At 41.0% G+C, this 27721-nt stretch overlaps 1 protein-coding gene across 6 annotated transcripts in view; it reads left to right on the top strand.

Moving 5' to 3' along the window:
- The first annotated feature begins 576 nt into the window (after positions 1–576).
- Positions 577–27721, top strand: part of LOC148025056 (16S rRNA processing protein RimM family) — a 73601-nt gene continuing 46456 nt past the window's right edge. For 3 of the 6 annotated variants that reach the window (XM_087694753.1, XM_087694755.1, XM_087694752.1), the window contains exons 1-6: positions 577–858; positions 947–983; positions 12197–12330; positions 12474–12617; positions 14792–14902; positions 15265–15534. In XM_087694753.1, coding sequence (XP_087550879.1) covers positions 691–858; positions 947–983; positions 12197–12330; positions 12474–12617; positions 14792–14902; positions 15265–15534 — 864 coding nt within the window. In that variant the 5' untranslated portion in view covers positions 577–690. Of the gene's footprint in view, positions 859–946; positions 984–1114; positions 12331–12473; positions 12618–14791; positions 14903–15264; positions 15535–27721 lie in introns of those variants that run through there. The other 3 variants (XM_087694756.1, XM_087694757.1, XM_087694758.1) reach the window with 3 other exon arrangements.

Raw genomic sequence — 27721 nt, forward strand, 5'->3', positions numbered from 1 at the left:
TATAAAACCTTCCCATTAATCTACAATACTCTCATTTAATCATTACATGCTTTGCATCTAGGTTTCCATTCAACATAGATGTTTCCATTCTACAATATTACTAATAGATGTTCTCACTAATATTCAATGTATTGCATATTACATATACACGTATATGCAATACATGTATATTCAATGTTGCCATTCTACAACTCTTGTTCATTCATCTTCCCTTAGTCATTAATAGATGTTCTCACTAATATTCAATGTATTGCATATTACATGTACACGTATATACAATATGTGTATATTCAATGTTGCCATTCTACAACTCTCGTTCATTCATCTTCCCTTAGTCATTAATGCACATAGGTGAGTTGTTCCTTTCTACAGATCCACATACAGTGCAAGTCTTTAACACGTAGGGAAATAACTATGTTGTCACCATACACAATGTTATGAGGTATTGATTGTGCCACTAGGTCAAATTTGTTTATGGATGGTATCAACTATTGCATAAGTTGATTGCAAGGATATTCTTTATATGTATATGGGACGGTAGTGGAATAGGGCAAAGTAGAACATAATGTTTTGTATGTTTTGTATGCGCTTAAGCCTTCGCACTAGGCTTAGAAATTAAACACGATTTGTTCCAATCTCCTCGGCAATAACCAATATCCTCGTTCTTGCAGCAGAAACCTTCAGGGCGCCATGAATCCTGCTCATTGCCCTACACTTCCACCGCAGTCCCACACTTCCATCTCTCCCTTATGGACCTTCTTCCGCCCATGGTCCCTCACAACTCAAGTTCCTCCTCGTCCTCTACGACCCCTGTCGGCACGGCACACCATTTGCGCTGCCACAACAATTCCCGCCAAGGTAACTCCCTCTGATCCTACCCCTCTTCTCCTCTTGGCTTTCTCCATTTAGTCTTTTGGCCTCTAATTCGACCCCGATTGTCTAACAGATGGAGATGGATGCTGATTCAGGAATGGCGCTTCCTGGTGTGTTTCTCTTCCTTAGTTGTGGCACATCATTTGAACTTAGTTGTAGCACACCATTCGAACTAAACTTCATTCTGCTGAATTTTGGTGCCTTTGAGTATGAGTATTCTTGCTTGCAACAGGGTAGAGTAGAGGGAGCATTCATTTATCGGTGCCGAAAGAAAAAATGGTTTGGTTTTTTGCCAGTATTGCTCGCCATGATAGGAGACGTTGCATTTGTCCAGTCGTCTGCTATCCAATAGCAAGCGTTGTCAACAATGGCCTATGGCTAGGTTGGGGTTGTGTCCGGGAAAAATATTATTCAGAAACGTACACAAGTCCCATTGGGCTCTTCTTTAACTGTCAAATCAAGCAAATTGGACTGCGTCTTTTGAAATCTTTACTATTCCAGAACTTTTCACAATCTAAGATCCTTTTAGGTGTAAGTCTAGTAGGAAATTCTCAAAGCTAACCGCCTCTACGATAAGTTGAGACACCCCTTTTCAAAATGATGGATTGGCGGAAAAGTTCATGCTCCTCCATTTTCATAAGCCATTCGCAGATTTCCTAGAAACAAGCTACAAACTCCAGCACCAAGAGAGTAAGCAAGGGTTCAAGCATCATCATTTGTTATAAGCTCTATAGGATAGTGCAGTTCATCTTCTGCTTTGACGGTGTTCCCAGTTTTGCGGATTCCTTCCGCATCTTTGATATTCTTTGAGTCCTGTTCAGAGGATGGTGGTTTCTGGCATGCTTCATCTAGTTCTCTGAATGCGATCCAGATGCAATGATGTCATGCTTCATTAATGGTGATCATGTTGACAAATCAACAATGGTGGTTGATCCAAAGAGGGTCGCTGTGTTCTTTGGTGCCTTGGCTGGTTCTGTTCAGCCACTTAACAAATGGCTGCTTCTTCAACTCTTGACTCCTTGGACTTGACTTGGATGGCAGTTCTGTGTTAGGGAGGGAAGCCAACTACTCCTATGGCATAGCTGGCTTGGAGTAGTGCCTTGCAGGTTTGCCTATGCAGATATGGCATTCCTTGATCTCTTCTACGGTGATATCTATTCTTCTCTAGTGCATGACATAACCTAGAGCTGGGATCTCCTTGTCCCAAGCAATGGAGTGATGCTTGTCACGTATCCCCAAGCTAGAGAGGAATGATTGTGGGAGGGCAGCAGTTGGGCACATTGATGCTTGCGATACATTCATATGTTGCAGTGGATCATGATGGAGGCTTTCTACATGCATCAACAAAGTTTGGTGGATTCAAATCTTGGAGCTAGGATTGGCTTCCAGATCTATGATGGGCTGTTTGACAGAGAGCAGTCTTTGTTCCTAGTCTAAGCTCACATGTGTTGGAATGCATGGATCTAGAGCATGACTATGGCGGATGGAACACAAAGACCATGTTCATGATGACATAGATTAGATAGACCAACTGTTACTCAAGTAAATTAGGTTCCAAGATGGAAGCTTGAACTCATAAACACAATCTTGAGTATGACACTGACTATGACTGAAAGGACAAAGTATAGTTATATTCCATCTTGAATGATAAGAAGGTACATCACTTTATAGGCTCACGATGGTTTCCTTTTTTTCCACTGTGTATATGGGATTCAAGACATCTCTCGTGAGATGTACTATACAAACCACACAAGTGGATGCCCATGTGGTGACCAATAATGCCTCCAGACTCCCTTTCCAAATGGAGGTGATTCAATACAACAAGAATGGAGGAGTAGACTATAAATAGACACTAGGGAGAGACCCAAGCAAATGAGCTAGCCCCAGAAATGGATTGCCTGACTGCTCATAAGACGCCCAATACAAAGCCTAATAAATGGCCTAATACCCATAAAATGCACATTGGTAGCACCCTCTCTCAAATCACGGGTATTTAGTACAATGAAATATACAATGATACGAAGCAACAAGCCACTAGGAACCATCAATATGTCTTGCAGCAATGATCTACTAGAGATCTATACCATCATAGTACATACAACAATGACAAAGCATGCTCAAAGAAGTTGCTCGCAGTACTTAACCACTAGAAATACTCCAAGTCTCCAACTTTGGGTCATGACTTCTAGTCCAAAAGACACTTAAGAAGAAGCACCAAGTCAATGTCAATCATACTTAAACCTCAATCACAAAAAGTGGAAATAGCCAAATCTTTGTATATTAGTAGTGCCTTGCAAAAGCACACCGTGACCATGATTCCCCGCAAACAACTAAAAGTGGCCCCTCATGTTGTTGAGAAATGACAAATGATGTATGCTCCAGGAAGAGATGTCTTGAATCCCATATGCACAGTGGAGAAAAGGGGGACCATCGTGAGCCTATAAAGTGATGTACCTTCTTATCATTCAATATGGAATATAATTGTACTTTGTCCTTTCAGTCATAGTCACTGCCATACTCAAGATTGTGTGTATGAGTCCAAGCTTCCATCTTGGAACCTAATTCACTTGAATAATAGTTGGTCTATCTAATCTGTTTCATCATGAACATTGTCTTTGTGTTCCATCCGCCATAGTCATGCTCTAGACCCATACATTTCAACATGGTATCAGAGCTCAGTTGAGTATGACACAGCTCCATACATTGCTTCTCTAGTCTCTCTTCACCTCTGGTCATCTTTGTCTAGCTCACATTCAGCTCGTGACTCTATTTTCAACTTCATCTTCATCTTGACCTTGTGTCTGCCATAACCAGAACATTACCTACCCTACTTTGAGCAGCTAGATCTTTCTCTACCATTATTTGTGTTCTGGTAGTCTATTACAACAATGTCTCTTGTTCCGTTGTTGCTCGCCACTAATCTAACACCGAACAGTCCACTTATTCAGCATTCGTGTTTTTCCATTGAGCACTCTCACGTCATATTGTTGCCAAAAGAGAGGACATGGAGGTTTTATAGAAAAAAGACCACACTTTACTTGCTGTTTGTGCAGATTTGTTGCACAGATCAGCCACCACTTCAAATGCAGATTTTCTTGCACTATTTGGGTTTTCTTCAACATATTCAGAGCATTTAGTTAGAATGTCGTGAAGGCCATTGTGATTGTCTAGACTATGAGGATCGATGCAAAGAAGATTGCTGAAGGCCTTTATTGTCTGTTTATGGTTTGACACAGCTAGCGATCCATGTGGTGTTCACTCTGTTTATGGTTTGACACAGCTAGCGATCCATGTGGTGTTCACTGAAGGTGCTGTTACTATTGAAGACTCATTCATAAAGGTTGTGCTTTGGATAGGCATATAGGAGGGTGGGCTCTACAAGCTCATGCCCTTGCCGCGTAGTCTTCCTTAGCTCTTGGGACTACTTTACATGCTCATTATGGGCATGTGAATTTTGATTCTATTGGATAGGCATCAGAGAAGAAGATGATGAAGGGACTTTCAATTCCCCCTTGACCCACCACCCAAAAAAAAATAAAAAATAAAAAATAAAAAATTACTACCTTATGCCCTAGTTGGGGAACAAAACTATTGCAAAATTATGCATGCATTCCAATAAATAATCTTTGGTTCATCACATAAAAATCTATTAAATGGTACAAGGCTACAACAATCAGCCCCAACATAGCTCTAAGCATTAGTGTGGTCTCCAGATGGAGGCAAGAGGATAAGATAGAAAGACACGAACGACTGGCTGAATGATGTGATCAATACGGTGGAGTGAGGGAGGAGGTATCTAAAGCCAATCGTTGCCAAAACTAGCCAATTGGTTGACAAACTTGCATTAATGCAGCTTGGATCAATAAAAAATGATGTTGGGGCCAAAATGTGGCCACCCAAGTTAGCTTGCCCATCCCTCGGTGTGTCCACTTTGCCACAATGCAAATGTGCCTATCAAGAACATTGGGAATAGTTGCTAGAGATGAGATGTAGGAGTGGAATCTCCACTTGCAATGTCTAGGACAAAAAAAACAAAGGATATGCAAATACACTATCAGAGCTTCAAATGTTCTTGCTTGGCTCAAATTGAGGTTCTTAGGTAGGAGATGACCATACATAACACATGACTATTGACATCCCCCATGGTTGTTAGGTACAAAAAGTATGACACGGTATGGTATGATAAAATATGGTACTAAATGGTATCTTAAGACTTTTGAAGATATGGTATGATAAAAATTCATTACTCTCTCCTAAGAGCCACTTAAAACCTAAATTATTTTGACAAACAAACAAGGTAAAGTTGTTTGAATCTCAAACAGTATAAGAAGCATTTAACTCATCCAAAGTGTGGATTGGACCACAAAAGAAGTATCCATTAAGTTGATACCTTATCATACTAATACATATGGTATGATGCTTATAGCATGGTATAGTGTGAACCCTTTTGTATTGTTAGGTATGGAGCTCGTGTGTGGCTAGTAGACTATGTAGGGTGAAGCTCCATGATTGAGAGAGAGAGAGAGAGAGAGAGAGAGAGAGAGAGAGAGAGCAAGTGCTCTTGTACAACAAGTTGAATAGATTGATGTTATTGATCTTGGTGAAAGTACAATGGTTAGGGCCTCATTATATAGGTTTTGGGGTTTCCCCCAAACCATTGACCCTTATTAAATGTTGGGAGGTGTAAAAGATGTTCACACTTTTGACACCCACATTTACACACTTAAGGTGTGTTCATACACGGGAACGTGTATAAACTAACATGTACATGGTGCTGGTCTGACTATAACAGTCGTGCTCAATTTTTGGATATGGTAGAATTTCAAAGAAGATGGAATAAATCCAAGGGTGGCAAGAGGAGTACGACTATTGTTGAAATCCATCAAGGACGAATGCTAGCCAATGAGTAAGTGCCCCTCTTGAGATTAAAGCCTGGTCCTGTTCTCTTTAGATGAAAGAGTGGTCCAAAGGGAGGTCACAATAGGCCAATGAGAGTGGAGGTTTAAGAGGCCTTGGATGGATCACTCCAAAGATAGCCAGTTGGGAATGTGTCAGCTGAGCCTTAGACCCATCTGAGAGATGATAGTGAGGGGCTATCAATGACGAAGAAAAGAGGATAGTGCATGAAGGAGAGACCTATAGAAAATCGCAATCCTTGAAGAATCTTATCACAATCCTAGGTATTCTCTTTTGAGACACAAAGGGTTAGGATTTGATATCCACAAATCACCTGACCCTCAAGTTGAAGCTTTGATATCTATCTATCACAAATTCCCCTATAATGAAGGACCACATCAACAAGATGCAGGAGATTCAGATGAGCTTGCATCCCTTGGTAAGATCGTGGCTTTAGAAGACCTTGCTATGATGCATCTTTCACCTCTCCCATCCTTGAAGTATGATATATTCCACACCGGTTTTCTCATCTCTTGTACAAGGGAAAATATCACTTGGAGGAAGCTAGTCCTAATCATGCTAGAGCAAGATGCACATCACAAGGGAGAGATTCTCACAGAACCAATGCACGGAACCATGGTTTTGCAACCTCGTCTTCAAGTAAGGACAACCCAAGCGCAAGAAAGGGAATAAGAATTTGAAGAAATCAAAGCCATATTCCATTCCTGATACAAATTTAGAGGGGAAACACAAAGGATATCTCAAGTGTCCATACTGTGGGGAAAACCTCACACCTTGAGGAGAAGAGTAAATACCCTCACTTTCATTTAAAAGCAAAGGAAGGAGCTACGTCGGAGCCTTTCCTCTACCGCTATCTCTATATCCGTTATTACTACAAAGTCAATATTCTTGAACATCCATCAGTTGGAGGAGCCTTCTTTGGTTCTCACATATTTTGAGAGGCCTTGGGTCATTGAAAGTGGTGCATCAAGTCATATGACTTGCCTAGGAGATTGGCTCTAGAACCTTCATTCATAGGAGGATATAGTCACTATTGATGACTTTACATTGGTGTTTGTGGTGTTGGTACCTTGCCTTTATTGCCTCATCATCCATATTGAGCTTTGTATCAAAAGTCTACATATTCAAAACTTGGGCTTCCATCTCCTCTGCATTAATGGCCTTACAAGACTCAATTCTCAAGTTGTTTTCATCGAGTATGTCGTATTTTTTTAGGACTCTTTGTTAGGAGCTTGTTGCAACAATTTGACAAGATAGGGGGCTATACAAGATCCATCACTTTCCACAATGAAGGGCCCTCCATCCCATCCTCCACCATATCCTCTAGTGGTTCCCTTGTACCCCAATCCCTTTCAAAGAGCCAAATGTCGAAACTTGGGAAAGAGATGTCAATTTGGTCTAGACCTCTGTTGTTGTAGTGTGGATATGCTAATCTTGCATGAATATAGGATCTATAGAACTCAAAGGATCCATGTTAGCTTGGTGATGAGGGACAATAACAAAATCCTAGAGGTCAAAGCTATCGAGGATGCACTTGACTTTACACGGCAATAGAGAATTGTTCATCAAAGCTTTTTCGTAAGTGGGAATAGAGGGTAGGATTGACACCTAGATTGGTGGTGCCATAATGGTCACTCGTGGATTGGTGTATTAGTAGAGTATGTCAGCTCATGTGTGAGTATGAGCATGTATTATGGCTGGGCACATTAGATAGTTATTTTAGGCATTTTTATCGTGTAGCATTTTATGCTATTGTGGCATTTATTGCTGCCATTCGGCCAGTATTAAATGCTCACCGACGTGATATATTTCATGGTATTATTTATGCGTATGTATATTTTGGGTTCCTTGTCATGAAGACATGTATTTTTGAAACCTCACTTAACATGTGGATTAATTTTTAATCACATGATTAAGCAAATGTTGCACATGTGAGGTGCTATTGGGATTAGAGTAAATTTACGAGTCCGAGACTCGAGAAAATCATGGGATGTCAAAGGCAAAAGTTGCTATAAGTTATGCTGCATAGGTACTTGGTGGTATCTGGTGTCAATTGTTCGCCTAGGTCATTCATTTGGCCATAAGTGTCAGTTGGTGACACTAGAGAAGTGGCATTTAATGGTACCTAACGCTAATCTGATGGTCAAGGATAGTGCAAAGACACTCGGGAATGGAAGTTGCCTAGCCAATTTAATTATTGGCGAGTTAGATTATTTTTCAAGGCACCGAAATAATTATTAGATTAATTTTCAGTATTTAAAGATTGAAAATTAATATTTAATTATGGATAATGTTGGGAAAACCATTTGGGAAAGCTATCACTTGTCAAAAATGCCTATGTAAGACTGAAAAACGTCTTTAGAGACTGGACAGAGGCATTTTTAGTGTATTCAGCTTGCAAGAGAGAGGGAGAAGATGTTGTTGGTCTGATTTGCAGCCATTGGAGAACCTTCTAAGGCAGCTAGGGGCAGGAGAAGACCAATCAATAGCAGGTGACAGCATCTACAGGCTGTTGAGACAGGGCAACATCAGTAAATGACTGATTTTTTTCAGTTCTTTGCATCTACAAGCTGTTGAGATAGGGCAGTAGCAGTAAATGATAGATTTTCTTCAGTTCTTTGTGAAGAAAATCTGAATTTTCTCTCTCCTTAGCATTTCCTATCTTCTCCCAGCCATTTCATAGCCTTGCTTTGAAGATCTTAGCATTTGGACCCTTGGAGGCTGAGAAATTGCAAATTTCTCTGTTGTAAACTTGAATTTACAATAGAAATTAGGGTTTAACAGCAGCCTCGGGAAGCATGCAAGAAATTGGAAGCTCTAAGACTTGGATTTTTTAGGGTTGAAGGTGAATTTCAACTAAATTCAGTGGAGGACTAGCAAGCCATTGAATTTGGGGCATTTCCATTGTCTATGAAGTGGGTGAAGGCCAATTAAGTGCATGAATCAAGGGGCAAATTAGATTGAAGACCTGTTGGTCACTTTGGATAGCAAGGGGAGTTTGGATTGCGAAGGGGATTGGGAGAATCCCATTGTAAATCAACTTTTTCTTCAATAAAGCTAAAGAAATACTGAAAGGGGTGTCAATTTTGGGGCCAATCGGGTGTGCATTGTCCAAGATTAGTAAGTAAATTTGTATTTTCAGATTTGCATTTATTGTTTGTTGCTGTAATTAAGTTGTAATCAGGGATTTACCACCCATCCACAGAAGGAAGGCTTGTTTTACTCCTCAGTTAGTTCAGTTCACCACCTGGAGGTCCCGTGGAGATAGGAGCCGGTGCTCACGCAACTAATGGCTCATTGTTGTATGCGACAGTCTCGTGTGTGATATATGGATTCCATTTCCCGAGCATACATCTGAGTTCTCATCTGTATTATGTTCTTTCTTTCCCTTTCTCTTTTGTCTTGTGTTTCAACAGTTTATTACAGCTTATGCTTACGCTTCCATTGCTGCATCACTTCTGACATGGTATTAGATTTCAGGATTTGTGCTCCTGGTGTGTTTTCTTGCTGATTTCAAGACAGTTTTCACCCTTGTTGATTCGGTGATTGCTATTCCATCCATGCGTCCTGTTTTATCTGTGTTTTCTGTAGATTTGCCATCACCTGCTGTCTATAGCCCCTCTGCTGCGTGCGTTTTCAGTTTTCAGGCTATTGTGACAGTTTTTTAGTCTATTTGTGGCAGTACGCAGCCTATGTTTTGGTGTTCTTGACTCCTTTTCTGGCTAGGCGACTGTATCTTTAGTCCGTTTTTATTGTTTTTGGCAGTTTTTGACTGATTTGTTGATTTTTTGCAGCAGCTTTTGTCTTGTTTTGGTCAGATTTTGGGTTATACTATATGTGAACTCTTGTTTTTTGTAGTCTGTACTCGTGTTTTGGTTGTGTTTCCTCTCTAAATACCTTCTCTTCTCTACTTCTCTTTTAAATCCTCTACAGATGGCTCCTCCATGCACATCCATTGATGACAAACTGCATGGACCTGATTATTACATGTGGAGTGTGGTGATGAAGGTCTGGTTTATCCAGAAGCGGTTATGGTACGTGGTTGGCGGAGTTATTGCACGTCCTCAATAGCTTTCTTCTATTCGAACAGATTTTGATGAAGAAGTCGAAGGCCCAGTGTTACCACTGTGGCAAGAAGAGCCATTTATGGAAGGACTGCAAAGAGTTAGCGGCCTCTAGAAAGAAAATGGAGTAGAAGATGAAGCGGGATGCGGACTCCTCTGACGAGTCATCATTTGGCTCAAATTTCGACTCAGATACTTTGGCCAAGGCGAAGTCCTAAGCGCAGACGGGATCCTCTTCTTTGGATCGTGGGAAGGGCTTGGTGGCCCCTTCCTCAATTGCTTTCTAGTGGTGGTGATGAGGTTATTCCTCGTGACTCTCCAGTGCCAAGTGTGAGAGGGTGTTGAGATGGGGCAGTTGCACCTCATCTATATTTCTATATAGATGCACAGGATCTAGAGAGGGACGTTCCTGTCGCATTGATGAAGTCTGGCAGGTTCAAGTCCTGGAGCTAGGATTGACATCCAGGTTCATGATGGGTTGGTTACTTGACAGAGAGTGGGTGGCTTTTGTCTGGAGCTCACACGAGGGGACACTTTGGCAGTATGGCCAAAGGAGGGGAATCCATGATCACTTATGTTCCAGAGGTATTTTTGACAGGATGGTCATGTATGATACTGAGAGACATTGGGATAGACACATAGATATGCTATGATCTTTTCTATTTTCAGGAGTTGGTACGATTGATATCGACATCAAGTTCTCTTCGAGGCACCTTGGTTGTGACTTGATTACCCACTACTTGGGTATCCGCGGTTCTACTTGGTGGTTCTATGTTGTATGGTTTTTGGTTCATTCTCATTGTACCATTGTATTGTATCAGATTACCTATGATCTGAGAGAGGGTGTAAGCAGAGTATGTCAGCTCATGTGTGAGTCTGAGCATGTATTATGGTTGGGCACATTAGATAGTTATTTTAGGCATTTTTATTGTGTAGCATTTTTATGCTATTGTGGCATTTATTGTTGCTAGTCAGCCAGCATTAAATGCTGGCCGACCTGATATATTTCATGTCATTATTTATGCCTATATATATTTTGGGCTCCTCCTCCTCAGTTAGTTCAGTTCACCACTTTGGAGGTCCCGTGGAGAGAGGAGCCGGTGCCAGTGCCCACGCAGCCAGTGACTCATTGTTGTATGTGACAATCTCGTGTCTGATATATGGATTCTATTTCCCGAGCATACATCTGAGTTCTTATCTATATTGTGTTCTTTCTTTCCCTTTCTCTTTTGTCTTGTGTTTCAGCAGTTTATTACAGCTTATGTTTACGCTTCCATTGCTGCACCACTTCTCACATGATGGCCATGGAAGATGGTGCAAGGATAGAATGATATGAAGGTGGTCACGATCTCTATCTCGATCTTGGTGGTCTTCATATTCATGGCGATCAGAATGCCTATCTTTGTGATCTGAGTCATCACTTTGATGATCCTTGTGGTCTCAATCCACATGATCCTACCAGTTGTAGTGGTCTTCCATCTGATTCTTTTGGAGCCGTCATCAGTGTCTCTGACTCCTCTTCCCACCTCATCTATGGTCCCTCCAGACATAGAGGTTCGAGGCTTATTTTATCACACCCAATATACTGTTTGACTCATACATTCGTTGATTCATCACACTTGAGTTATCTTCATCTTGAGAGTTCTCATGATAGATGGACATCAACTTTTCACATTGATTGACATGCACTATAAGTTAACTTGTGAATCTCATTTCACAAGGTATGTGTGGATTCAAGCAAGGTAACCATGGAACAATCTTACTAGGCCTGAAACATGAATGTTGCTGAATGTTTCAGTTTGCAGCTGAAATGTTTGGTTGTTTCATCCCAAAAATATGTGTAACTTAATGATGAATGTACATATTTGAATTAATTACTTAGCTTTTTCATTAGTGTTTGTCTTAGGATGTATTCAGGACTGAAAGATTTCAGGGCTGAAATGTTTCAGGGTTATGTTGGTTCATACAATAAGATATAATACAAGAGGAGCAACTTTGAGGGATTGGATGTAATGTTTATGTCGTCTAGAGGCAGAGACAAAAGAGCATTGCATGTTTGGCCACAACCACACCACTATTAGAGGTTCTAAGCCTCCATTGCACGTGAACATAGTCTTACTTGGATTTAGACTTCAGAACTTGACATGCATATTATAGCTTCTTGTGAGATATTTTGGGATTACGATGTGGAATTATTTTTTATTGATTTGTCCCAAAAGCTAAGTTAGTTAGTCAGTCAGTTGGCCTTCTGTACATGTTACCTTAGATTTTTTGTTTTGCACTTCCACTCTTTATTTCTGAGAGAGGGAGGGAGGGTTTGTTTCTTAAAAAATTTGTTGCAGCCCATAATGGTGTTTTGGAGGTCATCAATGGTGATGATCTTATTGAGGTTGGACTGATTAGTAGCACACATGGTGTGAATGGGGAAGTTAAAGTCCTCTCCCGCACTGATTTTCCAGAGCAACGATTTGAGCAGGTTTGCTACCATCTCTCTCTTTTTTGGCTGTTGCAGGAACTTAATCATTAATACCTGTTCCAAATGTCTTTGATGTGCATCGAAGCTCCATCTTTGGTGGTTCTGGGTTGTTTTCACTTATTGCTTGCAAAATTTTGTTTCAGCCAGGGATTAGATGGATAGGTTACTATCGAATGGGCAAGTTGGTTGATATCTGCCAAGTTAAACTTCTGAGTGGGAGAAAAATTATTGTTGGGAAAGGACCGTCTTGGCTCCTCACTTTTCAAGGTTTCAAGACGAAAGAGAAGGTACTGAAGGCCATGGTACTGTCTGGAAAGTTTACACATGTATAGCATGGATTACTTTTGTTGTGCTCTAACTTTCAAGTGACATGTCAGAGGCAAGAAGAGACTTGACTTATATTTGGCTTAGCTGTCACCACCTTCTCTTGCATTCACGTGAAAAATTCTCTGGAAGTTGGTGATGAATTTGCCCCTCCCACATGCATATATTTTCCACAAATGGCTTTTAAAATTTCAGTCATTGTATGGGAAGTGGAGATCTCCATCAATTCCCCTCAATGTTTTTAGGATGGAAGGAGTATAGGGGGTGTTCTCCCCCTGGAAGTTCTTTGTAAGGGCCTCTTGTGTCAAAAAGCAAGAGCAGATACATTTTTCCCTTTGAGCAATAACTTTTTCAATTAACTGCTGTCTCATCCTCCTTGAAGTCCTTCAATAAGGGCCTTTTTATGTCAAAAAGCAACATTAGACAAACAAGAAGTCATGCTTTGATCACCAACTTTTTCAATTCAGGTGCTGCTGCCTTAATTGAAATATTGGATAAAGCAGAAAGCAGGATGAAGCCTTAATTGATAAGGTTAATTATAGGTAGGGAAAGGTCATCTTTGATGCTGACATAGGCAGTGACCATATAATTGTGTATTGATTCCAAATTCTAAAATAGGCTACATAGAGAACAACCTTCAGGTTTTAAGAGCATATGTTGCAAATTACAAGATTGAAACGTTCAATTTTTTAAATGGGGGTTGCATTGTCTCCCCTTCACTGAATCAAGCAGCAGGATGCTATAGTTTCTGGATCTTTTAGTCTTTCTGATTTGTGCTTCCAACTAGAATATCCAATTTTGCTTTTGATGCTTTGTCTTTTTGATGTCTGTAATAGCTTCTCTGATGCTGTGATTCTTAAATAATGGAGCACACAGTGCCACAATCAAAGATATTCATGTTCTAACATATTAGCAATCAAAATTATGCATTGTTTGTTTTCAGATTCCCTCTAGTATTTTTGGTTAGTGCCAAGGATTGAATATCCATTTTGTTCTTGGTGCTTTTTCTTTTCATGTCTCTGAAGGCTTCTCAAAGCCCATGACTTTAAATAGATTTGATTCGGCATAGTTTTGGATGCCGTCATTTACATGCTGCCTTTAATTAGAATTCCTGTGCTATACTCATTGGAGGACCTGATTTCAGTTGATCATGTGGGATATGGTGCTGTCCCCAATAGTTGTAAAACTGCCAAGGGTGACAACTTGATAAAGTAATCTTAGCTGGTTCAAAAGAAGACACTGCAATAATGTATTATTGTCATAGGAAGGTTTGCCTGTAGTATTTACTGGTATGCTTGTGAGCTTCATTTGAATTTCTGGTAGTATGTTTACATCTCATAATTCTTTCAGAATCTGAGTAGGTAGATAGTGAGGAGTCAGAGACCTTGGAGGACAAGTGTAATCTCTTCTTTGTATGTCTGGCCTAGGTCCAACATCATTCTGAACAGTGAATGGTGTCTCTCAGTGGTTAGGAGCACATGTTCTTTGTATTTGGATCCTGAATCATTGATTTCTTTAACTTATGAAATGTAATGCTAGAACCTTCACTGACAAGTTTTTTTTGTGAAGAGATCTCCTGGTTAAGCTCAAGTTCTATTTCGCTTTCTGCATTTTTGACTTTCTGGAGGAATTAAGGCTAAGTGATTCAGTGATGTAGTAAAGTATGCCATATGGCAGTTTGTTTTGAGCTTTTGTGACCATGAAAAGGTGAAGCAGATAGAGCATATTACAATAGCAGTTCACTTAGTTGATACCCATGTTTTCTAGATTTGCATATGACAATGAGGTGCTTTTAATATCTATATGCTACATGTGTGCACGAGTATTAGAGGTGATCTGTTGTTGTGAACATAGTGAAGCCAAGTCATGTGCAAGTGCTATGCACTTTTTGGATGCAAAACAGTACCTGCTTTGAAGTAGATGTGTAATTATGCATGAGCAAGTGAGTGATGGGAAATCTTGCAACAACAAGGATGAGGTGCAAGTAAACTTGGTTAGGACACGCCCATATTTCCCCCCATTTTGTCTCAGGCAGATCACCTATGTGTTGAGTAGTATTTATTGAGTTTTATGCAAGCAGGTTTCTTATTTGTAAGATCTTTTCCGTTACTTTTGATGTTTGTGTTTTGATGTACAGGCCAATGAGCTTGTTGGAGGCACTGTCTTTGTTAGAACTGAAGATAGACCAGCCTTGGAACAAGATCAAATTTATCTTCCAGATTTAGTGGGCATGTCTGTTTCTTTAAAGGTATTATCATTCAACTGTCTCTAATGTAGTAGTGCATATAATTTGTTTTCTGCATTTCTATTTCATTTCTTATAAACTTTTCTTTAGTTGGCAAATTCTCTCTCTCTCTCTAAACTGATAATGTATGTCAGTGAAGTTTTGTGTAAGTTGCACAAGTGTTTGATTAGATTATGTTATTGCGTTAAAGTCTGAAGTTGTATATTATCCTGATAGGGGATTTCGTTATACTCACAAATAAAGCTCATCATATGATTCAGCAAAACATTCTTTATACTTGTTGTGCGAACTATATTTTTGTTGTGCCAATGTGTGCCCTTGTCGTCTGATATATATTTTTTGTTTTCCTGTATCTACTTGGTCAGAGCTCAGGAGAAGTGATTGGAAGCATAGTGGATATATTCAACAGTGGTGCCAGTGATCTTCTGCGTGTTAAATTATTCTCAACTGATAATAATTATGCTCTTGAGAAGAAGGAAGCTCAAAATGAGCGTCTTGTGTGGATACCTTTTGTGGAGGAAATTGTCCCAGTTATTGACAATACCAAAAGAGTAGTTGAGATTGTTCCTCCACAAGGCCTGTTGGAGTTGAATATTCCATCAGAAGGTTCTTCAAAGAGAGAGTTGCGGAAGCAGGTGAGTCAGCAGATTGAGTGTCCTTTTTGCCCCTTTTTTGGTAGTGATTATCTTGCAGGATTATGTTCATCAGGAGCATCTTAGAATAGTAAGATCTGAATGCTTGCTTTTCTAACAAAAGTGCTTTTTGAAGACTAGTTAGGGACGTTTGAGAAACAAAAGAGCTAGGGTGTGATGCTGTTGCTGTGCCCCCCTGCAGAAGGGGCCACACTGTTCATCTTTGCCTCGTCTTACCTCGTCTTCCCCTCCTTTCCTCCTGGATGTTTACAGTTTTGTGAATGCCTATATTGGTGCTATCAATCCATGACCACTTTTCACCTTGCCGATTTTCACCCTCCCTCCACCTCCACCCTCAATGGCTACACACCTGTCACTCCTCCGACTCTATCATCACCTCTAGATGCCCTATTGTCCTATTACTTTTACTCTCATTGCCATCATTTTCCCATTACTTCGCTATCATAGCTGCATCTTGTGCTTCATCTCTTTGCAGATGTATTACCAAAAACAATTCTAAGGTGTGTGGAAGGTGGTTTTTCTATGATCCTCTGAACTCAATGCACAATTAAAAGCATCCTGAATAGCCATTGCAAATATTATGCCTCTGATAACGGGCCACCAACTTCCAAGTCCAGAATCTCTTTAATGAAAGGCAAGGAATTGTGATCATGTTTGGTTGCTGCATTTGAAAGTTTATAGTTCACACAAATTCTGCACAGTGTTGTCTTCTTGGAAGTCAGCACTACTAGAGTAACACACATTGCGTGCTCCACATGATAGATAAACTCAGCCTTTAGTTAATGACTTTTCAACCTTTTCCCTAAGAACAACTTACAAGTAATGGCTCTGGAGTCCAAGGCTTCAACCCCTCGGCAAAGCTGTGACAACTCTAGCCTTGGGCCTACTCCTTTGAATTCTCATGTTTTTTTGTAAGTGACAAAATGTCAGTTATATTTTTTAATTTTGCACACACTATTCCTTCTTGTATAGAGTCAAATCATTATTTGAGAGCTTTTGAATTGATGTGTTCCTTTGCTAGCAAGGGCTGACCCCTAACTCATTCAACTCATCTAGTCTCCTCTATTTTCATTTGTAAGTCCCTCTATTGTCTCCTTTTTTTCCAAGGTAGCGCACTTGTCTCTTCCATGACCTCACACGCTTTCACATGTGTAGATCGCTTTTGTAGGCTCTCTTCCTTTTTTCCTCCTTGAGAATGTATCTTTAGCATCATTAGATGTAAAATACTCATCCCCATCCTTATCCTCTTAGGTCTCCTTTTTCTTGTTCACTCTCTTCATTCTTATCTTGAAACACCAAGAGCTTTCTATTAGGTGTATAAAACTTTTGTTTTTCCCCTTTCCTATCATACATGGTTGGTGTCCTCAACCATGTTCTATGTAGGATAGGAGGAAACCCCATGCACACCAACACACACCCCCCACACAAAAATGCATGTTGTGTGATACGAGAATTGATCTTCATTGAAACTCCATGCACCCGAAATTCACTTGAAATCTCCATCGCCATAATGATCTTTAGCAATTGATACAGACACGATTAGCCAATCTCATTGTGAACCTTGAAAGCTGCACTATATTCAATCCTAGTCTTTTGCATAGGCTTTTGTGACCACACTTACTTAAGCTTCTCCATCCACAAGCAATCATTGATATTTTGACTCGTGTGCCTATGTACATTGGACAGATTTTTTGCAGTTGCTCTACTCTCAAAACCTTGTTAGTCACCCTACTTGGTTCATTTATAATTAGGTCGACCAACATTTTCCATTGTCACCTAATTCTTGGTAAGGTCTCATGATCAGTAAAAGGTTGGTGTTGGAACTCTTGCCACAACACTGCAAAGATATACACAATAACTTTAAACTTAAAGCTCAAACTTACCATTCAAGGTGTTTATTACTTATTCAAAATACAATGGTAGTACAAATGTGAAAGATCTATGTCTTCCATATTATGGCTTTCTCATGCTTGGAAGAAGAAATAGATTGCACATTTCAATGTGTCAGAAGTGGAGCAGCGGTGGAAGCATAGACATGTACTGAAATAAACTGCTGAAACACAAGACAAAAAGAGAAAAGAAAGAACACGATACAGATGAGAACTCAGATGTATGCACGGGAAATGGAATCCATATATCTGAACACGAGACAGTCGCATACAACAGTGAGTCACTGGCTGCGTGGGCACTGGCACTGGCTCTGGCTCCTCTCTCCACAGAGTCTGCAGATGGTGAAGTGAAGTGACTGACTGAGGAGGAACCACTGAGTATAAATAGGTTGAAAAAGTGGGGAGCAATAATGCTGGTTGGACAGCATTAATGCTGGCCGATTGGTGCATAAAAATTCCCCAATGGCATAAAATGCCACACCAGAAAAAACCTAAAATACCTAATAAAAATGCCCAGCCCAGATCAAGCTCAGACTCACACATGAGCTGACAAATACTCTGCTAACACCCTCTCTCAGATCATGGGTGATCTGATACAATACAATAGTACAAGGAAAAGGGATCAGAAACTATAGAACCACCAAGTAGAACCATGGATACTCAAGCAGTGGGTGATCAAGCCACCACCAAGGTGCCTCGGAGAGAACCTGATGTCGATGTCGATCGTACCAAACACCTGAAAATAGAGAAGATCATAGCATGTCTCTGTGTCCATCATCAATGTCTCGCAGGAACATACAAGACTATCTTGTCAAAAATGCCCCTGAACATAGGTGACCATGGATTCCCCGCCTTTGGCCAGACCGCCAAAGTGTCTCCTCATGTGAGCTCCAGACGAAAGCCTCCCGCTCTCTGTCAAATAACTAGCTCATCATGAACCTGGATGTCAATCCCAACTCCAGGATTTGATTTCGCCAGATTGAAGTCGATGCGTCAGGGATGTCCCTCTCTGGAACCTGTGCACCTGTATAAAAGTATAGATGAGGCGCGACTGCCCCATCTGAACGCCCGCTCACACTCCCTCTCTGGCACAAGAGAGTCGTGAGGGATGACCTCATCACCACCACTAGAAAGCAGCCGAGGAAGGGGCCACCAAGTCCTTTCCGCGATCCGAAGAAGAGGATCCCTTCCGCGCCTGGGACTTCACCTTGGTCGGAGGATCGGAGTCGGAGTCTGATGAAGGAGAGGACTCATCGGTAGAGTCAACATCTCGCTTCGTCTTCTGCTGCTCCTTCCTGGAAGCCGCTAACTTCTTGCAGTCCTTCCGCAAATGTCCCTTCTTGCCATAGTGGTAACACTGGGCCTTCGACTTCTTCTTCTCGTCACCCCTCTCTAAAGCTACGTAAGCCTCGCCTTCATAATGTGCCGGAAGCCGCCCCTGTAATCTCAAGGATGTCTCATGCTCAAGAAGCATCGAGGTCATATGTGTAAAACTGACAGAAGTCGATGATGTCTGCGCCCGCAAAGCATTGGCCACTCCATCAAACTCCGGGGGGAGCTTGTAGAGGACTGTCCCGACGAGATGCGCCTCGGGAAGAGCAGATTGCATGTGCTGAAGCTGGTCCTGTATCTGCGTAACACGAAGAAGAAAAGACTGAATAGTATCTTTCGGGGCAAACTTCATCTGCTGGAGCTGGCCATAACGTGTGACTGCCCGCATGGTGGAAGGTGCCTCGTACATCTGCTGCAACTTCTGCCATACGTCAGGAGATGTCCTACACGAGGTAACGGCCGGTAAGACCGCTTTAGAAATACACCGAAGCAACGCCGAGTAAGCACGGGCATCGTCCGAGTCCCATGTGAGCACTGCTTTCTCATGGTTGTCCTCATCAAAGTCTTCAGGAAGAGGAAAAGGACGGAGAGGGCGAGGAAGAGCTCCACAGACGATGTACCATAACCGCTTCTGCACAAACCAAGCTTTCATGACAACACTCCATGTGAGATAATTAGGTCCATGTAACTTATCATCAGTGGAAGTGCACGGAGGAGCCATATGGAGAGGATAAGAAGAGAAGTAGAGAAGAGATGGAATTTAGAGAGGAAACACAGCCAAAACACAAGCACAGAGTGCAGAAAATGAGAGTTCACATGCAATAGAACCCAAAATCTGATCAATAGAAGACAAAATTTGCTGCAGAAAGTCAAAAAATCAGTCAAAAACTGCCAAAAATAGCAAAAACGGCCTGAAGTAACAGTCACCCAGCCACGAGAGACGCTGAATCAGCAAAACGCAAGCTGTAAACTGCAGGAAAACAGGTAGAAAACTGTCGCCAGCAGCGGCTGATGGAAAACACAGGCAGCAGAGGGTGCATAGGCAGCAGGCGATGGTAAAACTGCAAAAAACGCAGGCTGAAAACAGCCCCAAAACAGGTCGCCTGGCTGCTACAGCAGTCACCTGATCAGCAGGGGTACAAAACAGTCCTGAAATCAGCAATAAAACACAGCAGAAACACAAATCCTGAAAACTGATACCATGTCAGAAGTGGAGCAGCGGTGGAAGCATAAACATGTGCTGAAATAAACTGCTGAAACACAAGACAAAAAGAGAAAAGAAAGAACACGATACAGATGAGAACTCAGATGTATGCGCGGGAAATGGAATCCATATATCTGAACACGAGATAGTCGCATACAACAGTGAGTCACTGGCTGCGTGGGCACTGGCATTGGCTCTGACTCCTCTCTCCACAGAGTCTGCAGATGGTGAAGTGAAGTGACTTACTGAGGAGGAACCACTGAGTATAAATAGGCTGAAAAAGTGGGGAGCAATAATGCTGGTTGGACAGCATTAATGCTGGCCGATTGGTGCATAAAAATGCCCCAATGGCATAAAATGCCACACCAGAAAAAACCTAAAATACCTAATAAAAATGCCCAGCCCAGATCAAGCTCAGACTCACACATGAGCTGACAAATACTCTGCTAACACAATGATGACATTTAAAAATGGGAATAGACCATTAGGCCCAGTTGACAAAACATTACTATTTTTGGCAAGTCATACATGGTAACAAATGACACTTGGCATGTTACATGGATGCACACATGGAACCATCTAAAGAAGCCTTGCCAATTTAGTAAGTATTAATTGATGGAATTTTGTTGTGGTACCATGTATGAAATTCTAATTCTATCTCTAGTTGAAGGAGAAAGAGACATGTGTCTCAATGCAAGATAGCACTTAAGCCACATATCCCAAAATTAAGCACATGGCTATATTGAACCAACCTTGTACAAGCTTTTTATCTTAAAGGAATCATGACCCAACATATTGAGCTTGAATTGGTTCACTAAAAACACTTCAGCCGTGAGAAGTAAGTCATACTTGAGAAATAACTCAAGTTAAATGTGACATTTTAAATAATTTGTTATTTCAGGGAAGACTTGACAGCTATAATATTATGAAAAAAGCAAATTCATTATTAGCACCACACAAAGAGCCCTTGTTGAGCCACTAAAATTAAAGGCTTTCATTATACAAATTATCATGCATTGTGGCTTAATTTTATTCCACAAGAACAACCCCAAAAATATTTATTTATGAATAAATGCATTTGTTTGTGATAGTAGGACAAATGCCCAAAAACTCTAGAGAACTTGCTATACACCTGTGTTGCTCAAAAGCAATTGGACTAGGAAAATTACCTTCCAATCATAAATTTACTTAGAATACTCCTAAGTATGCATCAACAAGTTATAGTCCATTTATGTTTATGTATAGCTATCAACTTAGAGATTTTTTTGCTGTTGGTTTATAAAATGAGCAATTCACAACGTAAAGGAATCTTGGAGAAAATGAATCAAAAGTTGGCTGTTGTGAGAGAAAATAATATGAGATCGTAAGATCAATATAAGAGTGACTCTAAAAAAGAACTTGAGTTTCAAGACGGTCAAAAAGTCTACTTGAAAGTTCTAGAACTTTTTGAGTCTTTAAAGATTGAAAGAGCTTGAAATTGATTGAAACATTTTGAAACTTAAAAGGTTTGATTAGTCGCTTATAAATGAATGCTTCTAAATGGGAGCGATGTTTACCTAGTTGCTCATGTAAGCACCAGTTTGGTGGTCATGAAAACTTTGATGAACTATTTTAAATATTCACTATGGTATGAACTAGAACGCATCATGACTCATAGAGAGAGGACTAGGCATTCTTTTTGTATGAAGAGTATTTAGTTAAGTGAAAATGTGTGGTCAAACATAGTTTTACTTGGAGCACCTAGTGTGATTTATCAAAGGTAATGCCATTGTGTTCAAGGTCAAAGCACTTGTTAAGGGGAACAAGCAATGATATTGTGAGAGTGTGCAATGGAAGACGGAACACGGACACGAACACGAACATGAACACGGAGAGAGAGAGAGAGAGAGAGAGAGAGAGAGAGAGAGAGAGAGAGAGAGAGAAGAATCTGCCTAACTAAATAATGAATGCTGAACACAAAAAGAAGACTGATCAGTCCTTGCATGCACTAGATGTGCTCAGAAAAATCTTGACAAAAGTGGACAATGTCCAGCAGGTGGTGATAGACTAGAAACTGTAGAAACTGACCTAGGAATGCGCACAGAAGCCCAAGCACAATAATGCATGCTCAAATAAAGTTGCCTCCTCTGTCAAATCAAGTGATAGACTTGTTAGAGCTTCTAAAGTCCTCGTGTGACTCAGTCTCAGATTGAGGCTCATAGGTAGGAGATGACAAGGCATAACAATCATGACTGCTAACACTTCCTCTCAGATCTTGGATGTGGCAGAGGGCCAAAGAAGAAATAGATCCTAGGTGGCAAGAGGAATGGAAATGTTGATGAAGTGCGTCGATGTAGACTGTTGACGAAGAAGCTCCTCACGATCCTAGGAGGCCTCTCCTTGAAAACACTAGGGGCTAGGAAATCCATAGCCATGTCATTGAGGTCATCCCCTTTTGGAAGGGATGGGGGGTACAAGGGAACCATGGGAGGAGAGGGTGGGGATGGGAAGGAATGTGGAATAGATGGTGCACAAGCGGGAGCAGTTGCAACAATAGACTATTGCCGTGGAGGACCTTGTATAAGAGAAGGGGAATGGAGGCTATAAAATTCACTCTCTTGCCAACTTGTCACTAAAATAGCTCCTCTGGAAGAAGCCTCAATAGACATTGTTTGCACGGTGAAGACAACTTGGGTACCAGGTCTAGTTAGGCCATACACTAAGAGGAGTGGAAAGCCCAAGTCTAGAACATGTAGGACTTTTGAAAGGGAGCTTGAAGTACATTCTAGCAATACTGGAAAATTGCCAACACTATGAATAGGCATTGAACAAATGTCACCAATAGTGACTAAACCCTTAGATGGACGGTGGATAACAATAGGTGTAGAGGTAGACGAAGGCTTCAATGTAGATCCACCCGTTGCTCCTAGACAAATGTGAGGGTACTTCTTCCAACATTTCTACTTTGGATGTGTCCCGTTCCCACAATATGGGCATTTAGGCTTCTTTGAGTTGGAGTCAGAGCTTGAAGAACTCTCTTATTGTTTAGCCTTTGAGTTCCCTTTTTTCTTCTTTTCCCCTTTCGAACTTGCAACAAAAGCTTTGGTGGAGGTGGATAAATTGCCAACCTCTTTGGTGCACTCGTCATACTTTAAAACAAGTGGGGCAAGCTCCTCCCATAGAAGCTTTTCACAGGGCCTCGATGTAAGGATGCTAGTGTAGAAGAAATCAAACTGGGGACTCAGGGGATGGCAGCTGAGTCAAAAGAATCATGGCCATATCCTCTGAAGAGATCATCTTGTCTTTAACCTGGAAGAGTCATCAACAACGAGCATCTGTAATTTCTTCTTAAGAGTAATTTGGTGGACAAATGTTTTCTAATGGTACAAAGAAGCAAGCTTTGTCCACACCTCCACTGCTTTTGGCAATCTGTGCATATGTACTAGAAGAGAATCTTGTAAGCTCATAAAGAGGAAAGATTGAGCTCCAAAGTTGAGCTGATCCCATAGGGCTGCATAATCCATCGATGATTCCATTGCGGGATCCTCCACGGGATGGGGAATAGGATGGGTAACAAACTCCCAAAGATGGAAGGTATCAAGGATATACTCCACCTTACATGACCAAAGCGAATAGTTTAAACCATCAAGCCGGTCTTCTTTGGGCAAAGAAGGGAGTATGGGTGTAACTAGCCCTCCTCCTCAGATAGGGTGGTAAATAACCTAATTAAGCACTATGTATAGCAATTAACAAATTCACAAAACTGAAATGCACACTTTACCATATAATCTTGGACACTGTGTTGGTCCCAAAATTGGCACCCCTTTCGGTATTTATTTAACTTAATTGAAGAAGAAATTGATGTACAATGGGATTCTCCCAATCCCTTTTTGGTTTTTCAACTCTCCTTGCTGTCCAAAATGACCAACAAGTCTACACAACAAGTTTTCAATCTGATTTGCCCCTTGATTCGGGCAATGAATTGACCTTCATCTGCTTTGATGGAGATGGAAAATGCCCCAAATTCAATGATTTGCTGGTCCCTCCACTTGAATAGCCTAAAAATAGCTTCAGCTCTGTTGAATCCAAGTCTTGGAGCTTCCAATTTTTGGCATGCTTTTCAAGGCTGCTGCTAAACCCTAATTTCTGCTCTGCAGATTAGGATTTACAACAGAGAAATCTAAAATTTCTCAGTGTCTGGTGATCTCAGTGTTCTAATCTTCAAAGCAAGGTTGGGAGATAAGAGGGAATGCTAAGGAGAGAGAAAATTCAGACTTTCTTCATGAAGAACCAAAGAAAATCTGTCATTTACTATTGTTGCCCTGTCTCAACAGCTTGTAGATGCAAGGAATTGAAGAAAATCAATCATTCACTGCTGTTGCCTTGTCTCCATAGCGTGTAGATGCTGTCACTTGCTGTTGATTGGTCTTCTCTTGCCCCTGGCTGCCTCAGAAGGTCTTCCAATGGCTGCAAATGAGACCAATAACGTCTCCTCCCTCTCTCTTGCAAGCTGAATAAATTAAAAATGCCTCTCTCCAATCTCTAAAGACGTTTTTCAGTCTTGCATGAGCATTTTTGATAAGTGGCAGCCTTTTCAAATGGTTTTTCCAGCATTATCCATAATTAAATATTAATTTTCAATCTTTAAATACTGAAAATTAATTTAATAAATATTTTGGTGCCTTGAAAAATAGTGTGACTAGCCAATAATTAAATTGCCTAGGCAACTTTCATTCTTGAGTGTCTTTGCGCCATCTTTGATAATCACATTGGTGTTAGGTACCATTAAACAACACTTTTCTAGTGTCACTAATTGACACTTATGGCCAAATGAATGACCTAGGCGAACAATTGATACCAGATACTACCAAGTACATGTGCGGCATAACTTATAGCAACTTTTGCCTTTCACATCTTGTGATTTCCTCGGGTTCGGGGCTCATAAATTTACTCTAACCCTAGATACACGTGACATTTGCAACATTTACTTAACCATGTGATTAAAAATTAATCCACATTTTAAGTAAGGTTTCAAAAATACATGTCTCATGACAACGAGCACTTGTATAGAGGTGCTATAGATGGCAGATTGAGGCCAGTAGAACGGGCCTTCTATGAAACACTTGGAAGTAGGCTTCACCTTTTTGTTCTGGGGACACTCTTGATCATTGTGAAAATGACATGTTTGTAGATGAAATAATGGCCCTTCGAGCGATTCTCGTTGCTAATGACCTTATGCTTGCCGTCCTTATATATATATGCAACTTTGAAGTCGGTAGATGAGTTGCTGCTAGGGTAGATGACTTCTTCGACTTAAAGATGAGGCAGCTTGATGGGAAGCCCTAGTTGACTGGTTGCCCCTATTGCAACTAAAGTATTATTAAAATTCTTGAGAGTATGCATTGAAGCTTTTCTTTCCCGTATCAAGCTCAAATACTTTTCGGAAAGTTTCAATCCGATCATTAGTCACGAAACGTTTTTGAAAAATGGATTGAAAATCAGCCAAATTGCTAGCTTAGGTTGTAAGCCCGGCCACAAAGTGTACACCTTTCCTTGTAATATGATTTGTATTTGCTCGATGCATTGAGCGTCATCAAACTCATACATATCAAAATATGGCGTCCATTTGGCCAGCCATGAGTCAATGTCCGTCTTATTGCAATCCTTCTTCTCTCCTTTAAAGGGATCTTGTTGGAAATGAAGAGGCACCATCCTTGGTTGCGGGCACAAATGGAAAATGGGAAGAGTGCAATTTAGCTAATTTCCGTTGCATCTCCTTCACTTGAGCTTGGAGAATTGCCACAATGGATGAATCTCCTTGGGAGTTGAAATAAGAAGCAGCCTCGGGATACTGTCATGCATGTGTTTGGGTTTGGGACATGCATCCACTCGATGTTTAGATTCAATGGGAATGGGCACATTAAAGGGAGAAACACCGTGAGAAGACATGGTATAAATAAGTAGAGAGGTTTTGAAAGAGATTGAGAGAAGAGTTGATTTAGAGTTCAAGGAGTGCAAGTTTCTTTTTTTGGATGGAGGTAGGACGGATAGGTATAGGTGGGGTGGACAGGCAAAGGGGATAGAGGGGTGCCCTTAGAGAATAAGTTTGAAAGAGGACTTAACTCTTCACGATGGAGCCTTTATTAAAAAAGGAATTTAGTAAGTGGCCAAATTTCCTATGACCATGTTGACCACCTAAGTGGCTTGCCTAACATGTAACTCCACCAAGAGGAAAATCGATCCCCCCAAACCATGTGTCAAAAGTTAACGCCTCCCCTCTGTTGATTGCCTCAATAGGACAATGTCCCTTAGGCTTGCCATGTCACTTCACACTTAAGTCAATGCCTTTACTTCCGTTTTAGGGCTACTGGCGGTGTCGTAGTCGGTGTGTGCTAGTAGACTTTGTGACCAGTCAATCTGTCCTTGCATGTTGTCCACCTCACTCTTTCTCACTCCAATAGTCAATCTATTCAGGACAATTGCTATTTTTCTCTTCATGACTATCTGCAACAGTCAACCTCGCTCTTTCTCATTCCGACGGTCCTTGTTTCTCTCCAAAAAAACTTCTTTGTTGAATCACAATGTTTCTCTCTTCATGATTGTCCATATTGACTACAATATCAACAGATCATTTAATGTTTGTTAAAATTAAAAGCAATGCTAACATTAAATGTTGAATCAACACTAACATGTAATGCTAGGTCAACATTAGACATAATAATAACAATAATATTAAATGTTAAGTCGATAGAAATTACTGTTGGTGGGAAGTCTAATGTTTATTAGGGCTACAAAATTTTAGCCTCTTTAACTCAACACAAAACTTGAGCATAGGTACAAAACAAAAAAATACATTGCTCTTGTACTACCCACCACTTGCAACATGTGCCCCGCGTGCACGTCTCTCCTACCAGTAGTGTCCCATACCACCCTTAAAGAGACAAAGGTGTATTTGTCAAGAGTGAATCATCATGGTTCTGTGAGCAAAAGTGGTTTTGTGCATTTGATCGAATCTCACACCCAATTGCAAGTTGATGGACTTATACCAATGAAATGTCCCCCTAGGATCCTACTTGCACATGAGATATGACCCAAGCAAAACTCAACATAAAAGGGATTGGACATTAGACTCACTTCCTAGCCATAGAGCCAAATGGGTGTTACAATTATCGTGTTCCTCGTAAGTTTTGGTGTGAACGCTCCCTTATCTCATGGGCACTTTTTACCTTCTAGTTGGAGAAGGGTTTCTTCCTTGTGTGAACACTCGTGAGTGGGTGAGATTGTACTTATATTCATTCCCACATAGTGGATGTGACTTTCTAGTACTCTTTTCTCTCTTGTTCACTTGTTCATTGTGAGTGTGCGTGTGCTGCTGAACCCTAACCTAATAGTGGTATTAGAGCTTACCTTGCAGCCGTTGCCAATACAGCCTTAGCTGCCGATGAGAGCCTTGAGCTCGGCCGCTGTTCTCCTCACTAGCTGTCCATGAGTTGGTTGCTGCCTGCACTTGCTACATGTGCATCCTGTTGCATGTCAACCATAGTTTGTGAAATGTGCTACGTCTCCAGTGTGACATGTAGTGCACGACATGTTGCTGCTCACAATTGCAGCAGCGAGCATTGCTGTCCGTTTGCCGAGGTGACCATAGGCTGGTGTGCAGCAATTGGGGCAGGTTTGGTTTGCAACATTTTGAGCAGGTGCAACAGTCTAAAACACGTACAGAATAGGCGAAACAAGCAAGCAACAAAAAATGCAGCCAAAAAGG

The sequence above is a fragment of the Lygodium microphyllum genome, chromosome 15, assembly GCF_053477565.2.
Source record: "Lygodium microphyllum isolate KBCC chromosome 15, Lygodium_microphyllum_v1.1.10, whole genome shotgun sequence".
NCBI classification, from domain to species: domain Eukaryota; kingdom Viridiplantae; phylum Streptophyta; class Polypodiopsida; order Schizaeales; family Lygodiaceae; genus Lygodium; species Lygodium microphyllum.